This window comes from Centrocercus urophasianus, unplaced genomic scaffold (genome assembly GCF_019232065.1).
Source record: "Centrocercus urophasianus isolate 14NV4802_14NV808 unplaced genomic scaffold, USGS_Curo_1.0 seq_12, whole genome shotgun sequence".
In the NCBI taxonomy this organism is placed as follows: domain Eukaryota; kingdom Metazoa; phylum Chordata; class Aves; order Galliformes; family Phasianidae; genus Centrocercus; species Centrocercus urophasianus.
In genome coordinates, this window is record NW_024884364.1 from 468,993 (window position 1) to 483,816 (window position 14,824).

The 14,824-nt window shown below is 42.5% G+C and overlaps 1 protein-coding gene across 2 annotated transcripts; it reads right to left on the minus strand.

The window, feature by feature from the left end:
* Positions 1-1,686: 1,686 nt before the first annotated feature.
* On the minus strand, positions 1,687-12,590 carry FOXJ2 (forkhead box J2). Of its 2 annotated transcripts, none has more exons than XM_042810659.1 (10): positions 11,762-12,590; positions 11,189-11,263; positions 10,450-10,518; positions 9,983-10,123; positions 9,322-9,517; positions 7,150-7,470; positions 6,667-6,768; positions 5,981-6,181; positions 4,776-4,874; positions 1,687-4,187 (listed from the first exon to the last, which is right to left on the minus strand). In XM_042810659.1, exons 1-10 carry the CDS (start codon positions 12,092-12,094, stop codon positions 4,099-4,101), a joined length of 1,626 nt encoding a protein of 541 aa, XP_042666593.1. In that variant the 5' UTR covers positions 12,095-12,590; the 3' UTR covers positions 1,687-4,098. The 2 variants fall into 2 exon arrangements, with proteins under 2 accessions (XP_042666593.1, XP_042666592.1); XM_042810658.1 differs by having other exon boundaries at positions 9,322-9,520; positions 11,762-12,586.
* Positions 12,591-14,824: the final 2,234 nt, after the last annotated feature.

Consider the following 14,824-nt stretch of genomic DNA (forward strand, 5'->3'; position numbering starts at 1 on the left):
CAAGACTGATGGTTCTTGCTCCCTGACACACTGAAATAACTGCTTCACTGGGGTAGGTATAATAAACTGAATGCTGCTTTCCTCTTCAGTTTCTTGCAGTTTCTTATTGTTCACTCCTGAAAACCTTGGTGCCCCTTCCAGTTCCTTCTTTCATCTATGTAACTACGCAGCAGCCCTTTTAACACTCTTGAAAACAAAGTGTGGACAGTATTTTCTTATTTATTCATTCTTTTTGTATTAATATGTTCAAAGCATTCCGATTCCCTAGTCTCACACCATCTTCAGTAGGTACATGGGAGACAGTAAGGTTCAGCTCTTGCAGCACTTTTTTCCAATTCCTCCTTAAAAAGTTGCTTCTGCATGTAAAATCACAATAAATCGAACAAACATGTTAGAATTTGAAGTTCCTAGCTGCTTTCAGGGACTTATTTTATAGCTTTCCTTATGGGTCACACTTGCCTAAAAAGATTGTGAGCAATTGTTACCAAAAAATGATAATTACAGTGCCTGTTGCATTCTCTTTGTGATAAAACTTATCATTGAATCATAGAATTGCCAGGGCTGGAAAAGGCCTCTAAGATCATCCAGTCCAACCGTCCATCTATCTAGTACAACTTCTAAACATTTCTTGAACACCTCCTGGGATGGTGAGTCCACCACGTCCCTGAATAGACTGCCTGACCACTGTTCTGAAGAATAAATTTTTCCTAATCTCTAACCTGAACCTCCCATGGTGCAACCTGAGGCCATTTTCTCTAGTCCTATCACTAGGTATGATGGAGAAGAGGCTGTCACCCACCTCGCTGCAACCTCCTTTCAGGTAGCTGTGGAGAGCTAAAAGGTCTCTCTGAGCCTTCTCCAGACTAAACAACCCCAGTTCTCTCAGCCACTCCTCATAACACCTGTGCTCCAGACCTTTTGCCAGCTTTGTTGCCCTTCTCTGGACACGCTTTAGGGCCTCGATGTCTTTCTTGTAGGGACAGGCCCAAAACTGAACACAGTACCTGAGGTGCAGCTTCACCAGAGCAGAGTACAGGGGGGATGATCACTTCCCTGTTCCTGCTGGAAGCACTATTTCTGATACCAGAACTTGAGCAGTTGCCATCACTGATGGAACAAAATTGGATGGTTGCTGGACGATTATCCAGTTTGTAAAGCCTTGGAACTGAGAAGTGATAAACTGTAGTATGACCCCATGGCAGGTGTACAACTGGTCTATTTCAGCTCAGTCATTTCTTGGTCTCCAGAATGAAGATGTGCTTTATAGCAGAAAAAAAAAAAAATCTTTCAGTGACACTTATTAGGTATGTTTCCAAAGGTTGAATATTCTCTACTCCTAAAAAACAGGAGTATATTTATTAAGTACTCTAACAAAGTGTTTTAAGGAGCAAGGTCAATAAATGCTATGAAAAACAGCTAGTAAGTTGCGGTGTAGTTCTCAGAGCCTTTCTGGCCAAAATGCAAGTTGAAAGGTGCACTGATCTCAGTGTTGACAAAACACAGCCATAAGGACTTCCGAATCTCTGCTGACAACCTAAAAAGTCTCACTTGCAATGTACACATAGGTGGAGGCTGTTAATTAGTAATGTCCACACCCAAATTTTCTTTTCAAGGTAACTGGTAAGTAGGAATTAAGCCCACCTGTTAGACGCAGCCAAAAGAAATGCAATACTGGCACCAAAGGAGTTAAACCATTAAACATTCACTTTTTCTTTTTATTAAGAAAGCATGCACAAAAATAAACTTGTGAGACCACGCCCCTCTCTCCTTGACCCTTGACACAAAGCACTGTGGGCAATGCCACTGTGGAAGGGCCTGCAAGAACTTCCATGGCACGTTTGCATCCCTTCACTCCCTGCAGCTAGTACCAGTGTGGAGCTCCACATAGCCAACCCGATGCCTTCCCACGCATTGACAATGCACATGTATTTCAGAGGCAGAGGAACGAGGTTAATTTGCACACTGACCGGCGTGTATTTACATATGCAAACAAGGAGCAAATCAATATGCAGATGAGATAAATATGCAAATTGTGGGGACTTTCATATGCTGAAGGAGCTATCTTTCTTTTTTTCTTCCAGTGGTTTCAGATTTCCGCAGGGCTGGCTCTGTGTTATGCTCTGCAAAGCACTAACTGGCACCAACCATTGGCTGTACCTGGTGCCACATTCCACAGAAACCCAATCAGACACGCTTCCAAGTTGTATCATTACCATCCTGAGGCAGCACAGGTAATGGCTAATTCCATGCTGAAGTTGGCTATGGGATTCCCCATTTCTCTTGGAGATGCCCACTGATGAACTCCCCCTCAATACACACATTTAAAAAAAAAAAAAAAAAAAAAAAAGAACATCCCACCGCCCCCCCTCCCCAATACAATGAGACTGTCCACTTCCCTGACAGAGATCCAATTGATTTATCCCTACAACAAATTTAAGAAGCAATTTTAATTCCCCATCTTCCTTCAGTCAGAGCAGACATTTTTACCTCCTCTTCCCCAGATATGTCAAAGCCACCATGACATTTTATTTCTGTCTTGTTCCTTTCCCTGATAAACAGGGAATAAGGGTTGGGGTAGGCTTTACAAAATACTAAAATGAAACAAGAAGTCTGACAGAACAGAGCCATATCAGGAAAAAAAAAAAAAAAAGGTAACTCAGGACACAGTTTAGGGGAGGAGGAATTTCAATACTAGCTCCTGCATCTGTTTTGCTTTCCTCATTTGCTGACAGAAACCATTAACTGGGATTTACATTCTATGCCATCATCTTCCTCAGCTGAACTGCAAGGAGTCTGACCTACTCGTCCCCCTTCTTCTATACAATACTCTTTGGCTGTTCAGCTCTACTTCATCCCCTCTTCTAATGCGTATCTTACAAAAATCACTTCTAAGAGGCTCTTTCTTACTCAACCAGAGGGTTTGAACTTCTTGACCAGAAGTCTCCTGATTGACCTCCATTCTGAGCAGCAGCTTCCTCTTTCCACCATTAACCCAATCACAAAGTGGGGACCACTGACTGAGAATTTACACCAAGGCAGCAAGGTTCCCGTTGCCACAGACAGTCTCCAAAAAGGTACAAGGGTCAGAGGGCTAAGTAACAATTGAGCAAATACTGACGGTGTGAGAAAACTTTTAAGTTTGCATATGCAAGTAAGAGCCTCACTGCATACTTTGAAGAAAGGCTTGAAGGGGCAGGGGTGAAATTAAAAGCTCTGGGAAACAGAAATTTCCTGGATCACAACACCCTCGACTGTTTCTTTTACCTGATGAGTATGTAGGCTTCACTTCCTTGGAGACTGCAAAACACAGAGCAGTCAGGATCCTCTCAAAATCACTCTTCGTCCTCACCAAGAGGCACTGCATTCTGAAACCCAATCTTTCTGCTGAAACATCATTTTTCTACATTCCCCTCTCTCCAAACTCATGTTTTCCCTCCCAGTTCAGCTTAGCTCTAACTTAAGAGATTATCCTATTTGCACTTGAGATCTCTATTTCTTTTCCTGCTTTTCCTGCTGGTGTGGAACTGAGCTGAAATCACCTCTCCACAGTGTCCCTTTAGCCTCCTGACCTTTACAACATTTAAGAAATAACATGACTACAGACTCCCGGGGTCTACTAGACTCTCACTCAGTATCCAATACAACAGATTTACTGTCCGCTTTGAAGGGAAAGAGGGATTGCTAAATGCAAAATGACAGAGGCAGAGAAAGATGCACACAAGGATTCAGCCTTCTGAAGTCTTTTTGTGGCAGCAAGGACCTATCTTTCTGCCCTATACCAGGGCACCACACAACAAGGTTTGATCTGATGCATCCGAGGCCACCAGAGGAGGGGAAGGGCTGTGCTCAATTATTGATAATAATAATAACAACAACAACAACAATAATAATAAACAAAAGAAAAAAGATAAAACAGGACGCAATGAAAGATTATCTTCGGCAGCATCTTGCGGTGGCTTCTCTGGCGGAGATAGAGAATATATATCTATATACAGGCAAGATAGGAAGGCTGGAGACGGTGGTGTGGCACCATTCACCCCATGTCCCCCTCCCCTCCCACGTCCTTCACAAAGGACGGGCTCTTAAGTCTGTAACTCGCTAGGTGATCAAGTCCCAGTCGAAATCATCAGGGATTTCCTCATTGGTGCCTGGAGGAGGCCCTGAAGGCCGAGGGACCAGATGATGAGCTGAGTAAAAAAACAGTTAAAAAAAAAAAAAAAAAAAAAAAAAAAGAACAGTTAGAAGAAAAAAAATGTCATACTTTTTCACAGTGGGCATTTGGTCAAAAGAAAGCATTAAGGGCACTGTGGACTTCTCTGTTTCAACAGTATATGCAATAACACTACTGGCATGAATTTCTCCCTGTCTGTTGGTAGTGTGCTGTAAAATTCTCCAGAGCAGCTTCTACCAAGGTTAAAGCCTCAGCTTCTTTAACTTTTCTCAGATGATTGCTGGTAAAATACAAAGGAACTTCAGCAACAGAAGCTTCTAATGTAATTTTGCCTTTGTCCAACACAGGGATGGTGACACAGGGCTAGAAGACCATTTATGTGAAGTGAAAGACATCATGTCACTGAAATTCTAAAATCTATTAGAGCTACGGCACAGCCCTAAAGAAGAGTCTAACTCTAAAGAAGAGTCCTTAGCAGTCCAAGCACTTTCTCTACCCCTGAGCACTTCATTGGATTAGTGAGTGTTTTGGGAGAAATGCAGAGGGCTTGAGAACCAGTTCTTAAATGTTCAGGGATATAATATGCCTTACTATCACTTCTTACCTGGGCGATTATATCCTGGAGAGTCCTGGGTAGAAATCTGATACATCGGAGATGGACCGGAGAAGAGATGGGGAGGCTGGGGCTGACCATAGGAGTTCACTGTGAAATGAAATGAAACAAACTGTAAATGGTCTGGTCAGCTGTCCTAGCCCTGATTGGGTTGCATCTCCAGCCACAGAGCAACTCACTCAAAAATGCAGTATACTGAGATGTTCAGTTATTTGGTCAAAAACAAAAGCTACAGCTTGGTCTACTCCTTGGCAGGAGTTTCACTTACTATTTTAAAATAAACTTTTAATCTAGAAATGCCAGAAAATGGTTATTTATTTTTCACTGTTTACTACAAAGTCATTTAGTAAAAACAGTGATGACACACATCATCACAGTTGCACCAAGATCATCTCTTCACTCTCCTTGGAGCATATTCTTCTATTCCTTGCCCAGACAGTCTTTCTCTACAGGCACAAAACCTTTCTCCTTTACCGCTACTGCCACCTAGAACAGCGAGCTTTCTACCTTGCCATTCTTTACTGTTAATTTTGTACCAAAACCCGTTCCTTCCCTTTTCCTTTTTCAGGTTGACCATTTAAATGCAATTCTTCCTGAAGAAGATTCTTTTTGGTAGTATGCGTCACATAATGGCACACATAGGCCACAGACACAGAACATCCTAATAATTTTTTACAGATAGAGGAGACTGATTTTATGGGATCATTGAATATCCTGAGTTGGAAGGGACCACAAGGATCACTGAGACTAACTCCTGGCTCCACACAGAACCACCCAAAAATCAGACCATATGACTGGAAGCACCATCTGCTTGAACTCCAGCAAGCTCAGTGCCATGACCACTTCCCTGGGGATCCTGTTCCAGTATATGATCACCTTCTTAGTTAAGAGGTTTTTCTTGACAACAAAACTGACTCTGCCCTGTCACAGCTTCAGGCTGGTTCCTTAGGTCCTATCGCTGGTCAACAGAGAGAAGAGATCAGCACCAGTCCCTCCACTCCATCTCATGAGGAAGCATGGCCATGATGACATCTCGCCTCAGCCTGGTCTTCTCTAGGCTGAACAAACCAAGGAACTGAATACAGTTTCTGATAGAGCAGCTTGGTGCTACACTAACTACAATGTAACAAGAAGTTCATGGTATGTAGAGAATTGGTCCCTCATTAATGTGGCATTTTAGTTTCCCTCTGAATTACCTTGATTCATGGATTGCTCCTGTTTGCCACTGTTCAGGGCACAAGAATCAGAGATTCGAGGGGGCTGCTGAGGGCCGATCAGATGAGGGAGCTGACCAGTCTGGGTAAGGAAGTGATTAAGAGAGTCACAAAGATTGGCAATATGGTGTTGATCCAGTGTCCAGTTCTTCCGCTCGGCCTGGCGCAGACTCTCCATCAACTCTGCAAAGGATAAGAACAATGTCAAAGATAGCAACTAAACTGCAGTCACTCCTGTTAAATTTTTTGTCTTCTGCTCCTAAGTCTCACTTTCTCCCCACAAATTCAACTTCATTATTTATGATCAGACACCGAAATAATGGCGAGCTTCTTTTTTAAGGTACTGTCTCACTGACTTGGGTAAAAAAAGGAGAAGCAGGGGGGAAAAATTCTCATTCACCTTCTGACATACTTTTATGAATTAATTCCTCTTGCCCCAAATCCCTACAGTGTTCAAGTGCTTTAGGGTCTTTAACAGGATCCATGAAGTAGGTTGCATGGAACAGCTGAGTCAATGAGAAAAATGAGACTTGCCAAAGTTTAGTTGAAAAAAAAAAAAAAAAAAAAAAAAAAAAAAAAAAAAAAAAAAAGAGCTGCACTCCCAAATTCTAGATACTACAGTCCCCAGTCACTGAGTCACTAGACCTCAGCACTAGGCCAATACTAACCTGAGAATTGGGAGTGCTCAATGCTAGACCAGTTCAGCCGGTTTACCATCTTGAAGCTCTCCTTCAGGGAATCAATGCTGGAGCACCAATCAGGGGGAAATGCTGTAATGAAATGGAAAAAATGTTATTCCAACAGAACACCCTTTTCCTCCATCCCTTAATATAAGATAACTGGCCACTTCAAAGATATTAATTCTGTAGTAGATAGAAATCTTTTTGCCCTTGGAATATCAAGGGTAGTGCCTCCCTTTTCATTTAGCTCCTGAACTTTTCCTGCATCCCTGAACAGAATCTGCAACTAAGTATGACTGTATCCCTAATAAGAAGGCAATTTCCTTCTCAGATTTCAACCATAGCTGGCTATCATCCTTTTCTGCTCACTATATAGGCAATTCTTAGGGGAATCTCACTTGTGGAATTTCTGTCTGAGGATCCCCACTGCTCCATTTCTCCCAGCTGTTCTTTCCATCAGCCCTGACTCACCAAAGCCAGCATTGTTGACTGAAGCCTGTGACTGCTGCTGCTGCTGGTGCTGATGAGGCTGCTGCTGTGGGTGGGAGTGTGGGTGATGCTGATGCTGGTGGTAGCCTCCATGCTGCATTTGGGGAGGGTGCATGGACATCACTGGTGGAGGGCCATAACTTTCACCACCCTGCTGCTTTCCCCCTTGGGATGGGCAACCCTCTGGAGTTGGAGTGTGGAGGGGTGGAGCAGCACCCACTGCTGAGGGGCCCTGCTGTTGCTGCTGGTACATGTAGTAGTTGTGGTTGGAGGGCTGCATGTCACCAAGGAGAGAAGAGAAACCTGTAGGATGAAAGAGAGAGGAGGAAACTTTAAGAGCTGCCTGGATCAGACCTCTACTTAAATTAACCATCCCTAATGTCACACTGAGGATGAGCAGTGTTATGTTATTTAAGAAGCTTTTGAAGTGCCCTCTAGAGGCTGTCAATAATTAGCACCTGCACAGTTAAGCTCTTAATGTGTTCCAGGTTCTATCAACAACAAAGGGCTCTACAAAGTCCCAGCAGAATTTAAATCCTTAGTGTTAATTTAAGTGTTTAAATACTTCTATGCCTCCATGGACTTCATCTATATCTAGCAAGTAATGCATGCTTTCTGGAAATTTCATGCACATGTTATTTTCCTGGAAATGACCACTAAGCAAACCACTTAAGCAACAAAACATTTAGAATATGGAGGTTGATAAATCTGATTTGTTGTTTCCAAAAGCTCCCTTCATAGTCTATCTTACAAGCAGTTTCATCCGAAACCTTCACAATTTTTCTCACACAGATCATTAGTGGCCATGCTTCCTACTGCTTCTATACACAGAGCACATATCAGGGCTCCCTTATTACTTTAATTCTTCCTGACTTTTTAGGTGTTATTATTTCTATTCTCTTCCATTACAGGTATCCCCTACATGCAAGAACATCATATGTTCTCCATTCTTCCCCATATCAGGAGCTCTGCATATCTCTTACATCTGCTTCCCTGGTTTATTTTCTCCTTATGTTAAGGAAATTCTAAGAAAAATAGCAGTGAAAGGCATTACTTGCCAGTAAACTCAGCTAACCATTCATCATCTGACCCTCTGTAAAAGCAAGCCTAAGTTTTTCAATAGAGCCAAAATCAACCTTCAGACCTACTAACTGCAGTGGAGCAAAAGGGTCAATATTATTCTGACTCCAATATCCAGACTCAAAGTTACCAACACAATTTCATCAAAAACTGCAAGTTTTCCTAGACGTTCTTACAGCTGCAGAAAAGCAGATCGTTGCTTAATTTTTAGAGACAGAGGCACAGAGTGTGTCAAGGTTCTTCTCTGCATTTGAGTAACCTTCTTATTCTACAGCACCTCACACAACAGATTCCTACTGGTAATATCAAGCGCCATTTGATGAAAGCTCGTTATTATTTCACTGAAGTTACAAAATCAGGAGGCTTCTCCTAGAGTAACAAACTGCCTGCACTATATCCTGGCTGAGAGCAAAGGTGAAAGTCTCATCTAATCACATATTCCTTCCTACACCAGACTAGTATTTAGAAGAATATTTAAAGATGAAGACAAAAATTGGAGACTCTCCAGAAGTGCTTTCTGTGGAAACACAGATCTCATCCCTACAGCAGTTATGCCTTAGCTGCTTCCTCAGTAACAGAAATGTCAGCTACGAATGAAGTTATAGGCTCCCTCTCCTCCTCAAAGTTCAGTTCTCCAAGACTCTGTACAATTCTGCTTTTAAAGGATCTTCGCAATGATGACTTCTCATTTTCCTTTTGGGGAAATTCCACTGCCTACATGAAAAAATCCTCCTCCTCTTACAGTTTCTAGCCCGACAGATTGTCAATACTTCTCAGACAAGCTATTCTTCAAGGTCTTCATTTTTCTATGCTTCTACCATTTAAATATTTGCTTTTGTATTAGGATACGGTATTTTTAAATCATTATTTTTTTCATTCTGAGCAAATTAGTGAGGCGCAATAAAGAAAGGACATGCAGATTTCTTATTTGCCTCTGGCAGAACCAATTACAGCACACCAAAAAGCCTCTGCTCCCAAAAGATGAAAGATCCAAGACATACCAAGGATAGCTGAGTGGACAAGACTGTGTAAACAGGTATCTGCCCATTTCACATGGTCCTTATGATTACTCACCGTGCTGAGAGGAAGATGATTTCTCCAGCATGGATTTGTAGAGATTTCGGAAGGACCAGCTAAGATCCTGAAAGTTGATCTCAGAGTAGGAGAACTTGAAGTCGTGGTTGGCACTGTACAGTGGGGGGGGTACATCGGCCCCTTCACGGCCCTGTCCCCCTGCTACAGTAGAAGCAACATCCACAGGCCCTGCAGACTGCTAAAAGGACCACAGATGACAGAAATTAGGCCTTTATTTTATACTAGATTTTTAAACTTCTGACAGGGCCCAGAAACTACATACAGGTAGAACATACACTGCTAACTCATATCACTTTGCTCATCTTGCAGTAAGCAGGTCTTCCGCAAAAGCTATTTCCCTTGAGGACAGTTAACCTTCACCCTCACCCTGCAGCTTATTGGCTCCAGCGTATTCTTCAGCTCTCTAATACCATTATACCTTTACCCTTATCCCTATTCAGCCCTTTCTTAAATATCACTTCCTCCGCTATCTTCTGTCTAATCAATTTTAACTTCTTCCCTTTTTAATTTTTTCCCCTCTGCCTCACCATTTTTCACTATTCCCTCCTTTCTCACCACTCCACTTTTCCATTCAAGCACCCCTCGCTCTTTCCTTCTCCTTCTTTCACACTTCTTAAGGTTTCTGTTCTCCGCTGCTCACCTGACTGTAGTTGGCAATGGGGGCAGTGCTCTGGAGTGACAGCTGAGGGGTAGCCTCAGGTGGCAAAGAGGCTTCTGTGCTGACTGGAACAGCCCCTCGGGGGCTCTTACTTGCCTCTTGCTCTGGGGAGTCTTGTGGTATCTGTGGATGGGGAAGAGAGTAAGAACGCAAAAGAAATAACAGATGGAGAAGTGAAACTGCAGATCAGAAGCCAGTTCCCCTACTGTAGTTCATGGCTTAGAAAACAGGAGGACTAGGCCTTAGTCACTGAAGAGACAAGACAATGAACTACAAATATAGTTAATTTTGCTACTGAAAAGCAGTAACAATGGCCAATGAGCACAACATACACATTAATCCTCCTCGTCTATATATGCTGCTCCCCCTAGGAGTGCTGGAAGAACTCCTTTGAACAAGAATGGAACTCTCACTACTGCTCCATGCTGTCAGGAAACAGTAACACTCACATCATCATCAGGAGGATGCCGCCTCTTGCGAGATATATCTGGACACGTATCTATTGTCCAATAAGAGCCCTGGAAAAAAGACCCACTGGTGAATGAATGACTGTGTTATTAAATCAAAGAGCGAGCTTTCTATGGGTTACTGAGTCAAATAATGCAGCACCAACTAAATAACAGAACCACACCGAATATCAGACAACCAAGAATTGGAAGAGATTGCATTGTGTTGTGTTGAACAATGATGCTATCCACTTCTATCACTCCAAGAGCATAAGATGTCTTGATCCACGGTGGACCAACACTTTGGGGCCTGTAAGTTCCCCTCCAGTGTCTCCTCACAGCATCTTATTTTTATTGGACCAACTCAGTGTTCAGACTAGGCAAAAAGAACTACAAGGAACCCCCTTTTCCATACTTGTGAGACTCCACTTTGAGTACTGTGCCCACTTGGGTCTTTCCTGTGCAAGAAAGACATTAGCATATAAGATTGGAACCAAAGGAGGTCCACCATGATGATAGGAGACATCACATGATGTACACATGATGTAAACACATTTCACACAGAGAGATTTGTTTCAGTCAGAGAAGGGAAAGCTAAGGGAATCTAGCCGCTGTATTTACTACTGCTTCCCTTTCTGCCCACATTTCAGGTTTCAAATTCCACCAATCAGTTAGAAAGGGCAATTCTTGCTCATTCCATGCAGTTTAAAATGGTTTGGCCAGGAGCATCCAGATTTCTTACCTTCCCCGGATCATCCCTTGGTCGAGGCACTTTCCGAAAGCACTTATTCAGAGAGAGATTATGACGAATTGAGTTCTGAAAAGAGATTGAAAGACAAAGGTAAATGCCATAACAAAAATGTACAGCTTTCTGTGTATGTTCAGGAATGGGTAAAGAAAACAGAAGGATGGTGCATACTCAAATGCACTATATTTACCCACAGTAGAGCAGAACAGAAGCTGAGGAAATCAGAGGAATTTATAGAATTTAAGAGGCTGATAACATGCAGCCAAACCATCTACACATATATAGTAGGTACTACAAAAACACTATCAGTGTAATGCAGAAGTTGGTAGTGATGTGGGTTTTGTAGGTAGTGATTTTTGTCTTGCTGGGCTTTTTTCCCCAGGGTCCTACTTACAGGGCTGCCACACACATACAACAAAAATCTCAAAGAAAATGGGACTTCCATCTCAGTTCATTTCTTCTCTGGACATCTTATTTTCACATTTTCATTTTGCTCAGTGAGCAAAAATAAGAAAATAAAGTCCATTTATTAGATAGTAAGAGCACTTTAGATATTTAAGTCCTTACCTTCCAACCAATACCAGCATTTTTGTAGTAGGGAAAGTTGTCACAGATCCAACGGTAAATCTCACTAAGTGTCATCTTCTTGGCAGGGGATGAGTTGATTGCATACGTGATCAGAGTGGCATAGCTGTAACGTGGCTTGCCATCTTGATGCACTGCAGCCTCATCCTTACTGAGCGTAGCATTGGGATCTGTCGGTGAGCCTGGAGGACACTTTCGGGCAGTCCCTGGAGGTCCTGCTTGTGATGAACCCCCTAATTTTTCAATAGTAGCTCTTAAAGTAAGCTGTGGGAGCCAGTCTATGGAAGTGAGGCTGCTTTCCAGGTCAGAGGCCATGATACTGGAAGCAGCTATATCTGTGAGGAGACAGAAGGAGAAAAGGATCTCCAGAGACACAATCAAGATGAACCATAAGAACAGAAATATACATTTGCATTCCTCTTCTACTTCTTCCCATATTAAAAAACACCTGAGTGAAGACCATCCTACTTGATATGCCTTATTAACAGCAAAATATAATCATCGAAAAAGGCCTATCTCTGCATCCTCTGGAGGGCCACTCTTGCAAATAACAGCTAGGAAAGTGCTGATGATAACTGCTAGTACAGTCTTATCCAAAGCATCTCAACTGTTCTCAGGTGAATAACCAAGATTTATTTAAAGGAAGTAGACTATCTTCTGCAGCTGTATCGCATTCCCTCCTTTACTATCTAAGCAATATAACCTTGAGACCTTCAGCAAGATTACATTACAATCCAGCAGTTTTTTTGCATCAGGTAAGAGGAGAATCAAAGCTAAAAGGGAATACTCCTTCACACCATAACCAAACAATGGATTTAATGATCTAATTAAGGTCTTCTGGAGAACCCAGGACTGTGACCATCTTAATTTGGGAGAAATTAATTTCTCTCTAAGGCCAAAACTGTTATTTTTGGTGGTGGTTTTTTTGTTTTGTTTTGTTTTTCATCAGGTGACATTGTAATTAATACTATTCCTTGGAGCCAGGTTTATGTATCTCATTTAAAACACCAAGATTATGCAAAATACTATATACAGATAATTACAACTACCATGTTGAGGTAGATGCAGACCATATTAAGCTTGTAATAGTTAAACTTTTGCCTACTATAACCAATCCGACCTAAATATATATATCATTATTACTAAGTCTTGCTTAATTCACAACAAGAAACTGTTTTCCCCAAATCTGAGACACAAGAAAAACAGCCTTATCCAAGGCTCACACAAAGGACAGAAATAGACTCATGATCTTTCCTCTCATAAATATTACATATTTCTCTCATAAAGTAAGATACATCTGTCCAACATGACTAGCACTTGTACCCAGATATTCTATTTAATTATTTCATAAGAGAAAATATTTAATAGTACAAACATGTATACCTTTGCACACTCAGTACACAAGCTTATATGCTGTCTTTTGTACTAGTCTTGGTATCATAAATATCATTATTCTTATTTTCAATTGGTTGCATCATTATGCAAGGAGGAATCTCTTTAAGTTTGGACCAAGCTAGTTTCCACAGCCAAAAACTGCACTGTTCTGCACTTAATCTTTTCATAAATAGAAGAACAAAGTCTTAAAAGGCTGCAAGTTTTACATCTGTCACTTTGGAAATTAATCATTTTAGAAAATTAGACAATACTATACCATTGCATGCTAGTACATACAAAAGTTAAACTCCTAAACACATGCATACACTTACGTACTTTGTCATGTAACAAGTTACCCACACACATACATCTAGGAGAGAAAAGACTAATGTATCCCACTTATGAAAGATTCTTTACACAACACCTCCCATCCAAGCCCATCACTCATCTGAGCAAATCAGATGAGACAGGGAGACACCCATCTGTGCAAGTAACAAATAGACATCAGTTCTAAAAATAGGTATTTGTCAATAACACAGTGTGGATGGACCCAGCATTTTGACACAGGAGCTCCTCATTCTTCCTGTACAACCATATGCATCATACAGAATTATAGAATGGCTGAGGTTAGCAGGGCTCTGAGTCCATCTGCTCCAAACCTACAGCAGATTCCCAAAATCATGCCCAGGAAACTTCTGAAGATCTCCAAGAAGGAGACCTCTCATCCTCTCCGGGCAACCTGTGCCAATGCTCCATTATCCCCACAGCACAGAATTGCTTCCTGATGTTCAGAGGTATTCTAGTTTGTGTCCACTGCCTCTTGTTCTGGCACTAGCCTTCACTGACAAAAGCCGGTCTCTATCACCTTTGAACTCTCCTTTCAGGCATTTAGAGACCCCCCAAACCTTCTCTTCTCCAAGCTGAACAGTCCCAGCTCTCTCAGCCTCTCCTCATAAAAGAGGCACCCTTCATCATCTTGATGGCTCTTTGTTAGACGCTCTATACTATGCCCATGTCCCTCTTATACTGGGGATCCCAGAGCTGGATCAGCACTGGGTGCAGCCTCGTAAGTGCTGAGAAGAGAAGAATCACAGAATTGCAGGGGCTGGAAGGGACCTGTAGAGAACATTGAGTCCACCCCCCGCCAAAACAGACCCCCTACAGCAGGCTGCATAGGTAGGCATCTAAGCAGGTCTTGAATTTCTACAGAGGAGGGGAATCCACAACCTCCCTGGGCAGCCTGTTCCAGTGCTCTGTCACTCTGACTGTGAAGAAGTTCCTTCGCATATTGGTGCGGAACTTGCTATGCTCCAGTTTACGGCCATTTCCCCAGTTCGCTCAGCCTTTCCTCACAGGGGAGATGTCAGGGGAGGGCCTGTAATCATCTTTGTGGCCTCTGCTGGACTCTCTCCAGGAGACCCCTGTCTTTTTTGTATAGGGGAGCCCAGAACTGGACACAATAATCCAAGTGAGGCCTGACCAGGGCAGGATAGAGGAGGAGGATCACCTCCCTTGACCTGCTGGCTACACTCCTTTTAATGCAGCCCAAGATCCCATTGGCTTTCTTGGCCACCAGGGCACACTGCTGGCTCATCACCAGCCTGTCATCCACCGGGATCCCCCAGGTCCTTCTCCGCAGAGCTCCACTAAAGCAGGTTGTGCCCCAGTCTG

What these genes read in the sequence shown, in the direction of transcription:
- FOXJ2 (XM_042810658.1), bottom strand. Translation starts at nt 12,094, where the DNA reads ATGGCCTCTGACCTGGAAAGCAGCCTCACTTCCATAGACTGGCTCCCA. An exon ending in ATGCTGGTATTGGTTGGAAG is followed by an intron (nt 11,264 to 11,761) that starts GTAAGGACTTAA and finishes ATCTCTTTTCAG; the next exon opens with AACTCAATTCGTCATAATCT. An exon ending in TGAGCACTCCCAATTCTCAG is followed by an intron (nt 6,182 to 6,666) that starts GTTAGTATTGGC and finishes TATCCTTTGCAG; the next exon opens with AGTTGATGGAGAGTCTGCGC.